The 15,273-nt window shown below is 40.5% G+C and overlaps 6 protein-coding genes across 6 annotated transcripts; 3 read left to right on the forward strand and 3 right to left on the reverse strand.

Moving 5' to 3' along the window:
* Positions 1 to 10: 10 nt before the first annotated feature.
* LOC6583181 (dimethyladenosine transferase 1, mitochondrial) lies at positions 11 to 1,235 on the forward strand. Its single transcript, XM_002008821.3, has 2 exons — positions 11 to 103; positions 164 to 1,235. The coding sequence occupies exon 2, from the start codon at positions 164 to 166 to the stop codon at positions 1,151 to 1,153; it is 990 nt and encodes a 329-aa protein (XP_002008857.2). The 5' UTR covers positions 11 to 103; the 3' UTR covers positions 1,154 to 1,235.
* On the reverse strand, positions 1,172 to 2,088 carry LOC6583182. The gene is made up of 2 exons (XM_002008822.4): positions 1,907 to 2,088; positions 1,172 to 1,783 (listed from the first exon to the last, which is right to left on the reverse strand). The coding sequence occupies exons 1-2, from the start codon at positions 1,962 to 1,964 to the stop codon at positions 1,362 to 1,364; spliced, it is 480 nt and encodes a 159-aa protein (XP_002008858.1). The 5' UTR covers positions 1,965 to 2,088; the 3' UTR covers positions 1,172 to 1,361.
* Positions 2,089 to 3,367: 1,279 nt separating this feature from the next.
* Positions 3,368 to 5,321, reverse strand: LOC6583183. The gene is made up of 2 exons (XM_002008823.4): positions 5,051 to 5,321; positions 3,368 to 3,654 (listed from the first exon to the last, which is right to left on the reverse strand). The coding sequence occupies exons 1-2, from the start codon at positions 5,148 to 5,150 to the stop codon at positions 3,398 to 3,400; spliced, it is 357 nt and encodes a 118-aa protein (XP_002008859.1). The 5' UTR covers positions 5,151 to 5,321; the 3' UTR covers positions 3,368 to 3,397.
* A 4,069-nt stretch (positions 5,322 to 9,390) lies between these two features.
* Positions 9,391 to 10,409, forward strand: LOC6583184. Its single transcript, XM_002008824.4, has 2 exons — positions 9,391 to 10,145; positions 10,230 to 10,409. The coding sequence occupies exon 1, from the start codon at positions 9,498 to 9,500 to the stop codon at positions 10,062 to 10,064; it is 567 nt and encodes a 188-aa protein (XP_002008860.1). The 5' UTR covers positions 9,391 to 9,497; the 3' UTR covers positions 10,065 to 10,145; positions 10,230 to 10,409.
* A 326-nt stretch (positions 10,410 to 10,735) lies between these two features.
* On the reverse strand, positions 10,736 to 12,571 carry LOC6583185. Its single transcript, XM_002008825.4, has 3 exons — positions 12,091 to 12,571; positions 11,330 to 12,027; positions 10,736 to 11,260 (listed from the first exon to the last, which is right to left on the reverse strand). The coding sequence occupies exons 1-3, from the start codon at positions 12,257 to 12,259 to the stop codon at positions 11,069 to 11,071; spliced, it is 1,059 nt and encodes a 352-aa protein (XP_002008861.1). The 5' UTR covers positions 12,260 to 12,571; the 3' UTR covers positions 10,736 to 11,068.
* A 242-nt stretch (positions 12,572 to 12,813) lies between these two features.
* On the forward strand, positions 12,814 to 15,037 carry LOC6583186 (mitochondrial uncoupling protein Bmcp). Its single transcript, XM_002008826.4, has 5 exons — positions 12,814 to 13,003; positions 13,105 to 13,252; positions 13,575 to 13,991; positions 14,048 to 14,108; positions 14,169 to 15,037. Exons 1-5 carry the CDS (start codon positions 12,937 to 12,939, stop codon positions 14,391 to 14,393), a joined length of 918 nt encoding a protein of 305 aa, XP_002008862.1. The 5' UTR covers positions 12,814 to 12,936; the 3' UTR covers positions 14,394 to 15,037.
* The last annotated feature ends 236 nt before the right edge of the window (positions 15,038 to 15,273 follow it).

Genomic DNA, 15,273 nt, shown 5'->3' on the forward strand with positions numbered 1-15,273 from the left:
CGCTTCTGTTACTCCGTATCGCCTTAGTTAGTTTGTAAGCTCTTGTTCTTCAATTTCAATTTTACATCATTTCTAAAATCGTTGCGTAACTACTAATAACACTGTAAGTACTCTGTGATCTCGGGTCAGCACTTTGGAGCTAATTTCTCAGCTTTGTCCACAGATGTCTCAAGCCTCGGCGCGTATCCTCAGCAGCGGCATGCGCCTGCCGCCGCTGCCCAGCATCCGGGATCTGGTGAAGCTATATAAGCTGCAGGCCATGAAGCAGCTCAGCCAGAACTTCCTCATGGACGAGCGACTAACGGACAAGATTGTCAAGTCCGCCGGCCGCATAGATCACAATGATATTGTATTGGAGGTGGGCCCGGGACCCGGTGGCATAACGCGTTCCATTCTGCGTCGCCAGCCACAGCGTCTGCTGCTAGTCGAAAAGGATGCCCGGTTCACCGAGACACTGCAGCTGCTGCGCGAATGCGCCCGCCCGCTGGACATGGAAGTAGAGATCTATCACGAGGACATTCTGCGCTTCAACATCGAACAGCATGTGCCCGACACCACGCAGCGCCTGCATCTTATAGGAAATCTGCCATTTGCCATCTCGACACGGCTGCTCATCAACTGGTTTGACGATCTGTCCCGGAGACGCGGCGCATTCAGAAGAAACGACACCTGCATGACGCTCACCTTCCAGAAGGAGGTGGCCGAACGCATCTGCGCTCAGGTGGGCAGCGAGCAACGCTGTCGCCTCTCGGTAATGTCACAGATATGGACCGAGCCAGTGCTCAAGTTCATTATACCTGGCAAGGCGTTTGTGCCCAAGCCACAGGTGGACGTTGGAGTCGTCAAAGTGATTCCTCTGAAACGACCAAAGACGGAACTACCCTTTCCACTCGTGGAGCGCGTCGTACGTCACATCTTCAGCATGCGTCAGAAATATTGTCGTCGTGGCTACAGCACGCTGCTGCCTCCAGAAGGCCGAGAGGAGACGACACAGGCGCTCTTCCAGCGCGCCGATGTTAAGGATACGATGCGACCCTTCGAGTTGTCTGTGGCTGAGTGCCTCCGCCTGGCCGATGCCTATGCGGATCATCTGGTCGCACATCCCGAGGTGGCCAACTACGATTACCGGGCGCCCAAGCAGGCGCTGAATTGAGACTTCACTTATGTTATATATATTGTAAAAATTTGTATTGCATAAATAGTTCGGTAAATATAGAAACCGTAAAATTGTAAAATTGTAATTTTAAATTGTACAAAGAGCGATAATGGACGGAATGTTGTGGCTGGACGAGATTCGAGCTTGAAATTAAACTGTCGTTATACTAAAGCTAAGGCACTAAGGCACTTTGTTTTGGTGCTAATCAGTGGAGGCCGACGAGCAGCAGCAGGAGAGTAGCTGCAGCAGCTATGGCTGAGGTCTTCAGGCTGCCGGCTCCGTTGCAACGATGGTCGAGGAAACAGAAACAGAACGTTGTTTCCGTGAAGAAGTCACGCTTCACATCGTGCTCCTTGATCGTGTGGTTGACGTAGTGGGCCAGGCGAACATCCTTGGCAGCCGGACGACAGCCTTCGTACTTATCAGCTGGGATGTCGGTGCGGAAGTTAAGTGCGCTGAGGCAATCCCTTGTTATTGTCTCCTTGGCTCCACGCCGCTCCGTCACCTTGACGCAGATGTCGTTGCTCTCGGGGCACTGCTCGCCCAGGAAGCCAATGCCGCGCCAGTTGAAATTATCGGCACAGCCGGGCGTTGCGGAGGTGCAGCGATAACACCAAATGGCGTCACCTGTTAACAACGAATCATCAATTAGTGAGGTATATCTAGCTCTAATGGATTCACACTTTGGAAATGTTTACGACTTGTTTGTTCTTCTTCTTCTTCAGCCTGGTGGAAATTTGTGTGACGTACCTTCGTGTATGAATGCTGCTATTAGCAGCAACACAGTAAGCGACGTTTGCGCTTGCATCTTTGATTGATAACTCAATGAAATTAAAATCAATTAATAAAAAAAATAAATAACAAACAATTGCACTTTTACGACGAAAACAACGCCCAAACTAAGTTAACGATGACATGTGTGTAACCTATCGAAAGTTAAGTTATCGACAGCCACCACATCTCACGGTACCCCAACCGTTTTAATTTTAGTGCTGGAAAACGTTCATATACTAGCCGCCAACTTTAAAGCCTTGGCGGTGCTATATATATATATTTGTGAAAGTCAACCTCACCTAGTTTATAAACAATAAAAATCGCATTATCTGCGTGTCTGCTGTTTGTTTACAACTTTTGCTAGTCACTTTAGACTCTGACTCACATTAGTGTTTGTTTTTTTAACACGTATGTCTATGAAACTGTTTATATTTGCATAGCCCACAAAGCATTTCCGAAAGGCAGACATATATATATTTATATATATGAATATATAAATATATATTGTTTCCTGCCAAAAGTCATGTATATTTTTAGCTTTGGCCAGTTATGTATGCAGATCAGGTACGGCCCAGGGGTCCAATAAACTTTTGCTCGTATTTGGAGAGCGCTTTTGGAGTAATTTTTTTTATGGCGGAATGTGCGATGTTTGCCAAATTAAAAGGCCGAGATGAATCAGCCGGCAATGTCGAGGCGGCGTCGGCACTGTTAATTGAATAAAAACGGTTTTGACTACCGCCGCTGTTGACAAAGCCCAAATAAAGCGCGTAAGACCAGTGGACGTTGGAGCCCCCTGAAGATGCTTAAATATGGAAATGACGAAATGGGATTGAATTAGAGATCGAATAACATTATATGGAGTGATTTCAAATAAAAAACAAGCTTTCAATATTAATAGTTCTTGAATTTAATATTTCTTTATATATATTTATATGTTTTATATTTTTTTATGTATTGCTAACTAACAATTTATACATTTGCAAATATCGCATACAAAAGTTTTTGATGAAGTCAAAAACAGCAGAATCAAATTATTAATTATAGTATAAATTATGTTGTTGTTCATGATTGAGAGGAAAAATGAATGCAAATTGCTTCTCTTTAAATATATGCATATAGAATTATGTACAGTTAGAATAATAAATAAATTATGCCTGCCTATTGGGAACATTCACGCAACACAAGCAAACAAACAAAGTGACTTATGAGCTAACCCATGCACACTCACACATACACTCGCTCATACATTTACATACATACACACTTATTCACGCTCACTCATTCACACCCATTCACTCACACAGTCAGACTCACTAGAGAACTACGAATACATTTTATGTAAAATCACGTTTTAGGCACAGGCCCCGCCCCTCCCCCCGTTTGCTCTTGGCACTGTTCCCGTTTTTGAGAGTTGTGTGGAGCTGCAGTTCTCCACTGTTGTTGTTGTTGTTTTTGTTGTTGTTGCAGTTAAACGGAGACAATGAATTCCTTGCCGGTCTTAAAGTCGACGCACTTGAACTGCGGACAGCATTTGGGGAAGCTCCAGTTGAGGTCGCTGGGCAGCTCCTCGCAGCCGGGCATCTCGATGTAGGGACAGGTCTCGATATTGATCTGACGCGCCTCAATGTCGCACGTCATGGCGGCACAGATGCCCTTCGGCTTGTACTCCTTGTCGGGCAGCATTGCGCGTCTGGTCAGCCGATCGTAGCATTTGCCGGGATGAGCTATAATAAAGAAGAAGAAGAATAATGAGAATCAGATACAGCGGAAGTTGGGTATGTGTGTGTGGGTGTGTGTGCAAGTCGTGCTTTATTACAAGGAAGCTGTAGCTACAGCTATGCAAAAACTATCTATATATACTGGCTTACATACATATAGCTATAAATATCTATGAGCTCCACATGAAGCCTGAGAAGTTGCTTTCAAATTTTATTTTGGGCACAGCACAATCGAAAGACTTAAGCAACGAACTTGCCAGTCACGAGCGACTCTCTCATTATACTACACTCGCGCGGTACTTGCGAACAAACAATTGACAGCCTCGCTTTTATTATTATTTATAACAATTGGCCGTCGGCTACAGCCAACTTTGATTAATGATACTCCAGCACGTCCAATTGCCATTTTAGGTCGCGATCTCAAAGAGCTTCGCAGACTCATTTGGAATTGTTTTTTTTTTTTTTGCTCGATTTGCTGGATTTACGGGTCTGAAAGAAATTTGCTGTGAACTCATCGACTATTTTTATATCGTTAAACCGAAAGTCGAAAACCCGGTCAGCAGTTGGACGACCTTCACGAAAAGTAAGCAATAAAAAAAATAAAAGAGATCGCACTCAAATAAATCGAGATAAAAATATTTTTATCAAGTCTTGGCGACATTAGTGTTACAAATCCGCATAGCTATGCAAATTAGCGCTTCACATTTGTTAATAAATAATCAACACCAACAACAACAACGAAGGCGACAGCAATTAAAAATCAGCACATTTCTTATGCTAATTTTTGGCAGACGCGAAAAAACCCAACGAAAAATTGTAGCAAAAGCAAAAGAAAGAAACATGAAAAAATAACAAATTTTGTTGTTGCTAATTTGGCGACTGTTTTGCGTCGTTTATTATGATATCTTTGTATTTCTGCGTTTTAAATGTTGACGTCAACGACAACAGCAAAACAAAAATAAATCAAAAAGAGATTAAGCAAAACAAATATAAGATACAAATAAAAATAGAGTCGAACAACATTTAACACGACCTCCAAACATTTACAATTAAAACAAAGAAAAAAGCACTACAAACTCGATGTAACACAAAAAAAAAAATCAATCTTTGCTCAAACTGAGCAATAAATCAATCATTTATATAGCCAACTGCGCTTAGCTTTATTCGCTCTTTATGTTTGTTGGAAAAGGTCGTTTATGACAACAACACAAGTATTTTTAATTAAAATTTTAATTATGCGCTTGTCAATGACGTATAATTCCTATTTTAAAAATTGCAATTAAGTTTTTTATCGAGTCAAAATTGTTTAACTTGCATTTAACCTCACAAAGAACCTGAGCTAATTAGGGCTTCTGTCTGTATTGGTTAGAGTCTAAATGGAGATTTGGAGAGAAATACTAACCAGGATGAAGGAACGCGGGCTGGATGTAGACAGCCGCTTCGGCAATGCAGGCGAGGCAGGCGATGAGCGCGAGAGCGATAAAAACTTTTTCCGCGTACATATTGATTTGGATTATATGTGTATTTAGTTGGGTATTAAATGAATAATTTATAGTTTTAATGGTTTTGCAATTGATTGTGCAATTGATTTTCTTTCCACTTGGATATGTTTATGTTCACAATGCGCGTAGAGCTTTGCGCTGGGCACTTGTCAGTGAGCAACTGAAGCTACAGCGGCCAGTGACGCTCATATTTAAGCGAATTCGCAGACCTGCTTTTCGCTCTCCCTCTCTCGCTCGCTCGCACTCTCTTGTGCGCAGGGGGCTCGCAAAGCACATGTTTTCTTTTTGATTGCGTTGTTTGCCTGCTTTGCTTTTTTCTTTTTTATTATTTTTATTTTTTGATTTAGCTTTTTCGCCTCACATTTTTGCGTCTTGGGTTATTCCGAGCCTAACGCGCACCATAAATCTCTGCACCTTGCATACATACATATGTATGTAGCTCTGCATATGCGTCTGTGTGTGTAGGTTACAAAGTATTCGCTTTGCCGGCGAAATGCTTTTTCTCTGCTTAGCTCGAACAGTCTCCGTCCGCCATTCTTGTTTTTCTTCTATGGCTCGCCCACGCTTCTGTGAACCACGCTTCGCTCTCCATTGTTTTGCATTATTTGCAGTTTCTATAATTGATTGGTCGATCGCTCGAAATGGCAACGGCTCGTCGGTGGTTTTATCTAAATCCGTCTGGACGTAGTAGGCGGATTTAGCTGCTTGGGGGCGTATTGGAATGCTCGCAATCATTCTGGCAGTCTGCCGCTTTCCATTAATGGCAATCTGATCGTTTCGTAAATGAGTTTCTTATTGTTTAATCATCGCCAGCGGTTTGATTTGATATGTTTATTATTGTATACATACATACGTACATATGTTTGTATATGCAAGCATAAACATAGACATTGCTGAGGCTGCATTCTGCTCAAATACTTATGTACATATGTACCTACACACATACATGTGTACAAGAGTGTCTTTTAATTGGTCCTGACAGGGGCTTGATGAACCCGCCTTGCAGCAGAGCCACCGTCTTCCAGCAGTGCTTATTATCCCATTCGACTGACGCCAAGTTGACGCCGTTGGCCGTCAGGGGGCGTATCGCTTAATGGAAACTAGTCGCCTGTTGTCTTCTGTTTTTTTCTCCCTCTCTTTATTGCATACCAGAGTTTAAATACCTATTATCTGTGTCCGGCATTGCCCGTCATTCTTAATGTATACTTAGTAAAGGCAAGCAGCTTCTTAAATCGTATACTACACACGCCACACTTACATAACTGAAATTTTCGAATTGTCAACCGATTAGATTTTCAGACTGTTCTATTCACTGTAAACACTCTGTAAACCAATTGGACGACCAGACTGTTCTATGCTTTAAGCTTTTATATGAAAACCAATTGGATGCGTAGGCTAGAGAACTGTGTGTGATGAGATCGTTTGGATGTTTCATTCTGTTTTGTTGCTCGGGGCTTCTCATTTGTTTGTATCTTTGGGGCTCTGAATACACGTTTAACTCGTTCCCAGCCCCGATACGCATGTCACACTTGCAACAAGCAACAACTACGACAGGCGATTCCAACAGCGACGACCGTGTGACGTCAATTTGTGTTGCTTGTGTTTGTTTGGTTGTGTTTGCCGTCGCCGTCGCCGTCGCTGTCGCCGTTGCTTTTTGACATTGCCTTGGCCCGGCGAATTCAGTTTGGCGGCGCACGCTGGAATTTATTAATTATGACCGGGTACATTTCAGCTCTAGGCGAAGGGGTGTAAGGTCTGAGAGGGGCGACTGGACTAGCGACGACTATGCTAAAAATTCCACTTGGAGCAGCCGTTTTATAGCTGATTTATTGTTGATTCGTATTAATGTTATTGCTCATTTTTGGACTACGTGCTCGCTCTGCCAATGTGGCATTGTAACTAAAAGAAAACAGAAAACAAAAAACAAACAAAACAAAACGCGACAAAAGCAACAATGCGATAAAAAATACGTGAAATTAAATAAACACAAATTGATAAATATTTATAAAGTTTAGGTTTTTTGTTTTGACGTGACGCATAATTAGTAACAAATTGTTTATTAAAACACAGTCTGCGCCGCATACAGTAGCAAGTCTTTAGGTTCTCTTCACAGCCTCTACTTCGCCCCCTCATTCCGCCCCCTTGCCCCATAGGCATCGTATCGTGTTTACTAAACGATTTGTGAACAATTAATTACTGATTAATTTCATCGGACGTGCGCTGAGTACAATGAGAAACAATCTGTATATAATATATGTATGTGTGTATATATCCTAGAGTGATGAAAAGTATTTATAAACAGGCTGGCATCCCCAGATATGAGGCACACATCACTTCTGAATCGTCTGAGTGGAAATATTTATAGCTATTGTGCGTTATATACAAAATATATTGATAGGAATTTTTTTCTTCAAATATATCTGATATAATTTCTTAAAAATAAAATAGTATTTAAAAACATAGAATTTAAAATTTTTTAATACATTCCCTTAGTCTTCAGGTATATATATGTATATAGAAGTATAAAAAAACTGTGTGAATTACATATTGTCTGGATAATAGTAGACATAACTGTATATAGAGATAAGCGACAATATTAAAGCTTTAGATTTCATACAATTCGAACACTAGGATCAAGAGTATCAATCAGCTTATTCTATTTACTTTATTTATTGGCAATATTTTAGCGAATTCGAAAATATACTCAACAAAAATATATTAAAGAGAGTATATTTATATTCAGAAATGTTCAGCCTTTACTATCTATACCTGTTTATATGAAGCCTTAAATGTATTGCTCTTAAAACCAACAGAACCGGATGAGACACATCGTTATGAAAACATATAGTTTCTACAGATTTCTGAATATTTTCCATAGATTCTGTTTTGTGAGTGTGACAAATCGGAAAAGTGTAGACTCAGCAGTTTTAGATATAGATTTGAAAGGTTGACCTACTCTCCAACTAGATTTAAAATTTGCATAATTTAAGATTCGAAAAAATTAAATTTAATTATAATTAACTGCCGACTGCAATGCTCCCATCAGATTTGTCAGCCAAATAAATTGAAATATCTTTTAAAGCAATACATATAGCTACATATGTATATATGATACGATTATCTAGCCACCCATCCAATTCCAAATTAAAACAAATAAGTTGAAAGCTTTTAGCTAAAGATATTAAAATTTGATTTTGTTTTAATTATTGTTGTTTCTTTTTTCCTTTTTTGGGCTGTTATATGAAGATCAACATTTTGTTTAGGTATTCCCCAGAATTGTTTGGGAACCGAGTGATAGGGAAAGAAATTTCTTTAGTCATTTCGCTGCAAACTTCATTAATAAACTTAACTTCAATTTGCATATTTAACGTTGGCTTAGCGAAAAATCCCGAGCTACGAAATCCGCATACAAAAATCATGCGAGCAGAAGCTAAAAGTCTGGCGCCAATGAAATTGACAATAATCCATCAACTGATATTGAGGGGTTTTGTTTATCAGTCGCCGTTGCTAGGCTCTCGTCTGGGTGTTCATTTCCACTTCCATCTCCATCTCCATCTGTCCTCCATGCGCCTCCATTGCCGTCTCAGTATTAGGCTCCAGCCTCTGCCATGTGCTAATCGCTTGATGGAGCGATGCGTGAAGTTTTTATTACACGTCGCCGACGTCGCTACCGTCCAGACCGGTCCGGTCTATAGAATCTATTTCCCGGTCGAAATGTGAACGCAGCATTTTGACTGCGATTTGTGTCTAATTATGCAGGAATTTTTGACGCGAGCTCCGTCTCGGAGACGCCACGATAAATTCTGCGAATTCGACAATTTTTTTGTTTTGTTTTTATAGTTATTATTCTTATTTTCTGGCATAGTAATATCATAAATTCATTTCCAGTTGATATGTACACAATCGCATGGTATGTCATCAATAAAATATTTAAGCAATCAAATCTAAGAAAAGTTCTCAATTTCTAGAAGCTTCAATGCAATCTGATCTAGTTCTGATGTAGTAGAGCTGAAAGTGGTTTGGGAAAATGAACTTTGAGTTATCGAAAAATTTAAATTTAAATTTTGAATTGCAAATTGCGATTTCAATTTCGATTCAATTGATTTATAACCCTACGATCTAGTTCTTGTGCCGTATATGTTATCGAAAAGCCTATCGAGCCACATCTATCGTAGTGAGCCTTAATTTAAAACTCAAACTCATAAAACAGATTCGAGAATTCGAGTCTAGCCCAAAATATACACATTTCATTTCAGTTTCATTGTAGGTACAGCCCAGTAACGTGTTTTATTTTCTAGTTTTATAAAATCCGAAAAATAGAAAAAAAAAAACAACAATATTTTGATAATGTCTAATCAACCACTGAATACTATCATTAAGCAGCTGGTTCAGTGCTTAAAGAAAATCAACGAACCTGTTTCAGTGGATCACCTGGTCCATTACTCCAACATGTCTGTCACCGATCCCAAGGCCTTCAAGGAAAAGATTCAAATGCTGCTAGGTATCGCAACGCGTCTGGGCCTCGTTGAGGAGCACAATCATCACTACTTTGCCAGAAGTCATGCGGAAGATATACTGCCGGTGCTAAACAGAAAAAGACAACCGAAGAAGGATATGCACTTGGATGCTGTCCGATGCACTTGCCCCGTAGATTGTGACGGGAGCTGTGCGATTGCAGCTGATGACGGGAGCTGGCTGTCCATCGCCTCTGGCAGAAACAATGGGTCATCGGGACACCCTGCGCCAAGCCACGAATCGTTGGTCTCTCATCTCTCCTCTGAGGAAGTGTTGGAGGACATTGAAAGCTCTCGGCACTTGTTCTTAGACGACAGCTGCTGCGTTTCCACGTCTAGCGAGGAACAAAATGGCTCTAATTTGGGCACAAAACAAAAGAAAAGCAACGTCACCAAATAGATATGGATAGATATCTAGACTCTTCTTCAATGACCCGGGATCTTAGTAGTCTTAAGGGTTTGGCACCACTTTGAAAATACCGTAAGTCTGGGAATGGAGTACTCTTGCTCTGGCCAAATTAGCCTAACACAGTCGATTGAATTTGTTAATCAATTTCGCACACAGTGGCTGATGTCTGTATCTCTCGTCTGTGCTCCGTCCCACGCGTTGCGTTTTAGTACCTGAACGCTCCACTGGCAAAAATCACTTAGCGGCTGACGAATTGGATGGCAGACGCTTAGAATATTATTATAGGCTAAATTAACTGTAAACTAATGAAAATTAAATTATATTTTAACCACGCGATATTGAGCCAATCAATTATTATTTCATCCAATTCTTGCACTGTTGTTTCTTTTTTGGCAAATAGCAGTCTCCGTTCGAATCGTGTATCTTGATTCGGGTTTAACCCAAGCGGCAGCAGAGCAGCAGCATCCCATTCCGCTCGTACCGCTCGCCTCTTTATTAAGCATAGTCGAACTAGTCCGAAATGCCGGCGACTTTCTGACGCCACAGTGACGCCGTCGACTTTCACGATCCGGCTGGCGATTGAATTTAAAATGAATGACGTGGATAACCCAAAATACATACATATATGTATACAAGCCTAATCCCCAATAAAAATCTCTGCATAAAGAAATACAAATACAATTTTAATTGGTCAGATTTGTCAACTAAACGGAGCTACACAAAGGCAAGGTTACGGCCGGAGAACCCAGATTTGTGCAGATCGAAGCAGACGAGCCTTAGGAATTCCCATTTATTTTCTTTTTTTGCTTTGTTTTTAAATTCCATTTTATTTGCTGTGATATGATAAAATTTGCATGCCAAATTCGAATGCACGACGTAGTTTGTTTTGATTTCTACTTTGTTTATGGTATCTAAACCATCTATTCATACATACATAAAAATATACTGAAAACTGAAGTTAAGACATCAGCATAAAAATAAACGGAAATTTGTAATCATATTTCGATGGGCAGGCCAAAAATTGGGAGCACTTCATTAAGGTCGATATCCCGATTCCACTGAAGGCTCTTCAAAAACTCATTTAGGTGTAGGACATCATCGAACGGCTTCAGAAACTTGAAAGTCTTGGACAAATTCAGAAAAGGGCTGAACTTGGTAAAAATATTATTGATGATACGAGCGTATATCTGAAATGGAGGAAATGATCAAATATTGGGATAGGACCGTTAGATAGGTAGGTTAGGCTGGCTACACACATCGAGGAAAAAAATCGGTTGAGTATAGTTGTCGTAGGCCTCTCCGAGCTCCTGGACACGCCAGAAGATTTCGCTTTTGGAGCTGCAAACCTCCAGAAAGTGCTCCTCATTGTGCTTTTTGGCTATAGCCTTAATCAGACGCACTGTGTTTCTAGCCTTGTCCTTCTGAGCAGGCTTCAGCATCTGCCAGTATGGTGTGACCTTGGAGAATATTGAAATCTCATCCTGTATGAAGGCACTGCAGATAATCCAGTAGCGAGCACCCTCCACATTGTCGGCCACATTATTGGGCAGCGGAGTCTCGTACATCAGAAATTTGAAGACGGGCACAAAATCAAATGTGATTATTATCGGATCCTGCTCGTCTGCATTCACCTGGACCGCCTTGATGTTGTGCGCAAAGATCTGATTGCCCATCTTGCGAATGTGGCAGGTCAATTCATAGACTCTGCCGGCGCACTCAATGGTCTTCGTCTCTTCGATTACGCTCTTAACGTGCTTGCTCAGCAGAACGTGGAAATACTCAGCCGAGACGAAGCCATCTTCGACAAGGGCGTGCTTCTCCTTGCACTTGAGACGCAGCAAGTTCTTGCGATTAAAATAATAAAAGATTGGCTTCATTTTCAGTGGCATCTTGAAGGGCAGAAAGTAATTGAAGTCGGGCATCGAATCGATGGCGTTGCCTTTCATAAATGTCACTGTAACAGATTTCACTTATGTAACTTATATTGCTGAGGTTATACAACACGCGCACCCCATACCTGTGCTTCCCAGTTCGGCGAAAATGTTGCTGAAAAATGTGGATTTATTTTTTGAAGCCGCGTTCAGCGCATCTACTATGTATTTCACATCGCTGATGCAGGTCTGGTAATCCAGCTCCGAAAAGCTGATCTTTTCAATGACTTTCTCAATGGCAGTCTCGAAAATCATTATGCTGCGTTAACAAAAGACTTACTCAAAAACGGTTATTCGCCGGAAAAAAGTACACTCGGAAGTAGAATGGGAAATCGATTGCGCTTTCTTATCGGTCGAGCTACCAGATCTATAGACTGCTGCACTCACACATACTAATTTATGCACACATGGATTGCAATTTTGATGTTGTATCATGCAAGAGCCACCATAGAGCAGTAAACTATTCGATTAGTGGTAACAAAATTAATTTTTATAAGCAACCGTATTTAATGATAGAGAATATTTTTAATTTTTAATATATATATCATATAAATAGTATTGTACGCTGATTTTGTTTACTGATTTATGTTGTATTACTTTTTTAAATTAGGTTGCCCTTTATTTTGATTAGTAATATCATTTCATAATATTCCATAAGAAAAAACCGTTGCTTCGTTTTGAAATTTCCCGCTGCAAGTTTCATTCAAATTTTTTGTAGCAGTGTGTAAAATGATATGTATCGATAAATACAATAATTGCACCAAGTTTCAAGCTATCGATACTATCGTATAACTAATCGCATAACTGTCCGACCACTGTGTAATTTTCCGCGAATACGGCATGTTTGTTGCGTGATATTGTATTTTTTTTTTTTTTATAATCTAAAGAGCCGTCACCAATTAATTGCAACAGGTGCAATTGCTGCTGTGGCCATGGCTGAAGTCAAGGACTGGCGGCCGTTTGTTTATGGCGGTCTAGCATCCATAACAGCCGAATTCGGTAAGTATGCTATGCTGTGGCTATGCTACAAACAGAGACAACAAATATTGGTGTAAACAAACATTGCTCTCATGTGCACGCACATGTCTATTTTTATGCAGGCACGTTTCCCATTGACACCACAAAGACCCGTCTTCAAATTCAAGGGCAGAAAATCGACCAGAGCTTCTCGCAGTTGCGATACCGTGGCATGACCGATGCGTTTGTCAAAATATCGAGGGAGGAGGGACTGCGCGCATTATATTCTGGGTGAGATTTACTGCACTCACAATTGCCAAATGCATTCAAGTGACCCAATAACGTGCAAATTGTGCACTTAATCATATGCATTTCTGTTTGTGTGTGTGTGTGTGCGAGCGTAGTGATAACGACTGTCTCGCTGTATACTGAACCATAAAAAAACGTCTCGTGTTATAATCCATCAAGTGTACATCACACGAAACTTTGGCCCTGGCCGCTTGATAAGCATAGCAGTAACCCCTTAGACTTTGTTTTCTATGGTGTATATGTATATATGATTTTTTGATAGCCAGAGATATCAGCTAGGCTAAACAGTTAAATTGTCTTGCAGCATTTGGCCCGCTGTGCTGAGGCAAGCCACATACGGCACTATCAAATTCGGCAGCTATTATACCCTCAAGAAGCTGGCTAACGAACGTGGTTTGCTGACGAATAACGACGGCAGTGAACGTGTTTGGAGCAACATCATTTGTGCGGCGTCAGCCGGTGCTATCTCATCTGCTATAGCGAATCCTACCGATGTGCTCAAGGTGCGTATGCAGGTGCACGGCAAGGGCACCGATGCACTGGGTCTGTTCGGCTGCTTCCGGGAGATCTACAAATATGAGGGCGTGCGTGGACTGTGGCGAGGCGTGGGGCCTACGGCGCAGCGGGCAGTGGTCATTGCATCTGTTGAGCTGCCCGTCTATGACTTTTGCAAGCTGCAGCTAATGAGCGCCTTTGGTGATCACGTCGCTAATCATTTTATGTAAGTGCGATTGAAATTAGATAAACAAATTAACAACTCTCTTTTTTTATGCACAGTTCGAGCTTTATTGCTAGCTTGGGCAGCGCCGTTGCCTCGACGCCAATAGATGTTATTCGGGTAAGTCTGACAACCATCCAGTTCCAAAGAAGGTCATTTAGATTTACTCTTGCTCAACAGACACGCCTCATGAATCAAAGGCACGTGACAATGCTGAGTGGTGGCATAGCCACGGCAGCTGCCCCAACACCGAAACTGTACAATGGAAGTCTGGACTGTGCTGTGCAGACGATTCGAAACGAAGGACTTTTCGCGTTATACAAGGGCTTCATACCCACTTGGGTTCGAATGGGTCCTTGGAACATCATCTTTTTCATCACGTACGAGCAATTGAAGAAATATTAGCATCCCATCGCAGATCAAGAGACATCATGTACAAGATGTATTTAGCATTGAAACCAAAAACATCTATTTTATAATAGGCAAATAATTGAAATGAAATCAATCCAGGGAGTAGTCACTTAAGTGCCTGTTGCATCACGACTATCTAATAGCCGACAAGGACCTCCAAGCTTATGTAGGGTAAAAGTCACGAAAATTTGCATGATTCTTTATACGAAGATGCGCATTTAAAGTATTTGCAATTTAAAATAAGCTTTCGTTGAAGCTATATGCATCCTCTAGTCCCTAAAATGCTTTTCTATTTCTTGCATTTCCTGTACTCAACTGAGTTTCCAAGTCAATATCAATATTTTAATTGCATTTGGTTGAACGCATTTGGGAACTTGTTATTCTTAACTTAAGAAAGAAAATGTGACAAAATTAGCTAAATTAAGCTATTGATTGGGTTGACAGTAAAAAGATTAGTTGAAATTGTAATTAACACTCATTTCATTTATTCTTTAGTTTGCATTTCATACAAATCTTTTCTGTAAATATGTACATTTAGTAATATAAAGATATATATAAAGCATTTTCATGAGATCAAGCAACGATGTATGTACACTAAAATCTTAAAAATATACAGATTAACGGAAATCTCATAAGAAGTAATGTATTTCGATGAATTCGCTGTAAAGCAAAATGAAAAATTTAATCAAAAACTATAATTACATGTATCTATGTAATATAAGTAAAAGAACTATAGAAAATTCTATACTGTTAGTGACTTGTATATGGGAATTATATTTATAACTTGTCGACCAGCTTTTCAATATAAATTGCTGTGTGGTTTTTGCGGTAATAAAAAATAAATTGAAATAAAGTGAGCAGACCTTATAAGCAT

The sequence above is a fragment of the Drosophila mojavensis genome, unplaced genomic scaffold, assembly GCF_018153725.1.
Source record: "Drosophila mojavensis isolate 15081-1352.22 unplaced genomic scaffold, ASM1815372v1 contig_74, whole genome shotgun sequence".
In the NCBI taxonomy this organism is placed as follows: domain Eukaryota; kingdom Metazoa; phylum Arthropoda; class Insecta; order Diptera; family Drosophilidae; genus Drosophila; species Drosophila mojavensis.

Excerpts from the sequence above, each read along its gene's own strand:
- LOC6583181 (XM_002008821.3), top strand. The coding sequence starts at position 164 with ATGTCTCAAGCCTCGGCGCGTATCCTCAGCAGCGGCATGCGCCTGCCG.
- LOC6583182 (XM_002008822.4), bottom strand. The coding sequence starts at position 1,964 with ATGCAAGCGCAAACGTCGCTTACTGTGTTGCTGCTAATAGCAGCATTC. Across the intron at positions 1,784-1,906 it reads AGCAGCATTCATACACGAAG|GTGACGCCATTTGGTGTTAT; the intron begins GTACGTCACACA and ends CGTTGTTAACAG.
- LOC6583183 (XM_002008823.4), bottom strand. The coding sequence starts at position 5,150 with ATGTACGCGGAAAAAGTTTTTATCGCTCTCGCGCTCATCGCCTGCCTC. Across the intron at positions 3,655-5,050 it reads GCCCGCGTTCCTTCATCCTG|CTCATCCCGGCAAATGCTAC; the intron begins GTTAGTATTTCT and ends TCTTTATTATAG.
- LOC6583184 (XM_002008824.4), top strand. The coding sequence starts at position 9,498 with ATGTCTAATCAACCACTGAATACTATCATTAAGCAGCTGGTTCAGTGC.
- LOC6583185 (XM_002008825.4), bottom strand. The coding sequence starts at position 12,259 with ATGATTTTCGAGACTGCCATTGAGAAAGTCATTGAAAAGATCAGCTTT. Across the intron at positions 12,028-12,090 it reads CGCCGAACTGGGAAGCACAG|TGACATTTATGAAAGGCAAC; the intron begins GTATGGGGTGCG and ends AATCTGTTACAG. Across the intron at positions 11,261-11,329 it reads AACCGATTTTTTTCCTCGAT|ATATACGCTCGTATCATCAA; the intron begins GTGTGTAGCCAG and ends CCTCCATTTCAG.
- LOC6583186 (XM_002008826.4), top strand. The coding sequence starts at position 12,937 with ATGGCTGAAGTCAAGGACTGGCGGCCGTTTGTTTATGGCGGTCTAGCA. Across the intron at positions 13,004-13,104 it reads ATCCATAACAGCCGAATTCG|GCACGTTTCCCATTGACACC; the intron begins GTAAGTATGCTA and ends ATTTTTATGCAG. Across the intron at positions 14,109-14,168 it reads CGCCAATAGATGTTATTCGG|ACACGCCTCATGAATCAAAG; the intron begins GTAAGTCTGACA and ends CTTGCTCAACAG.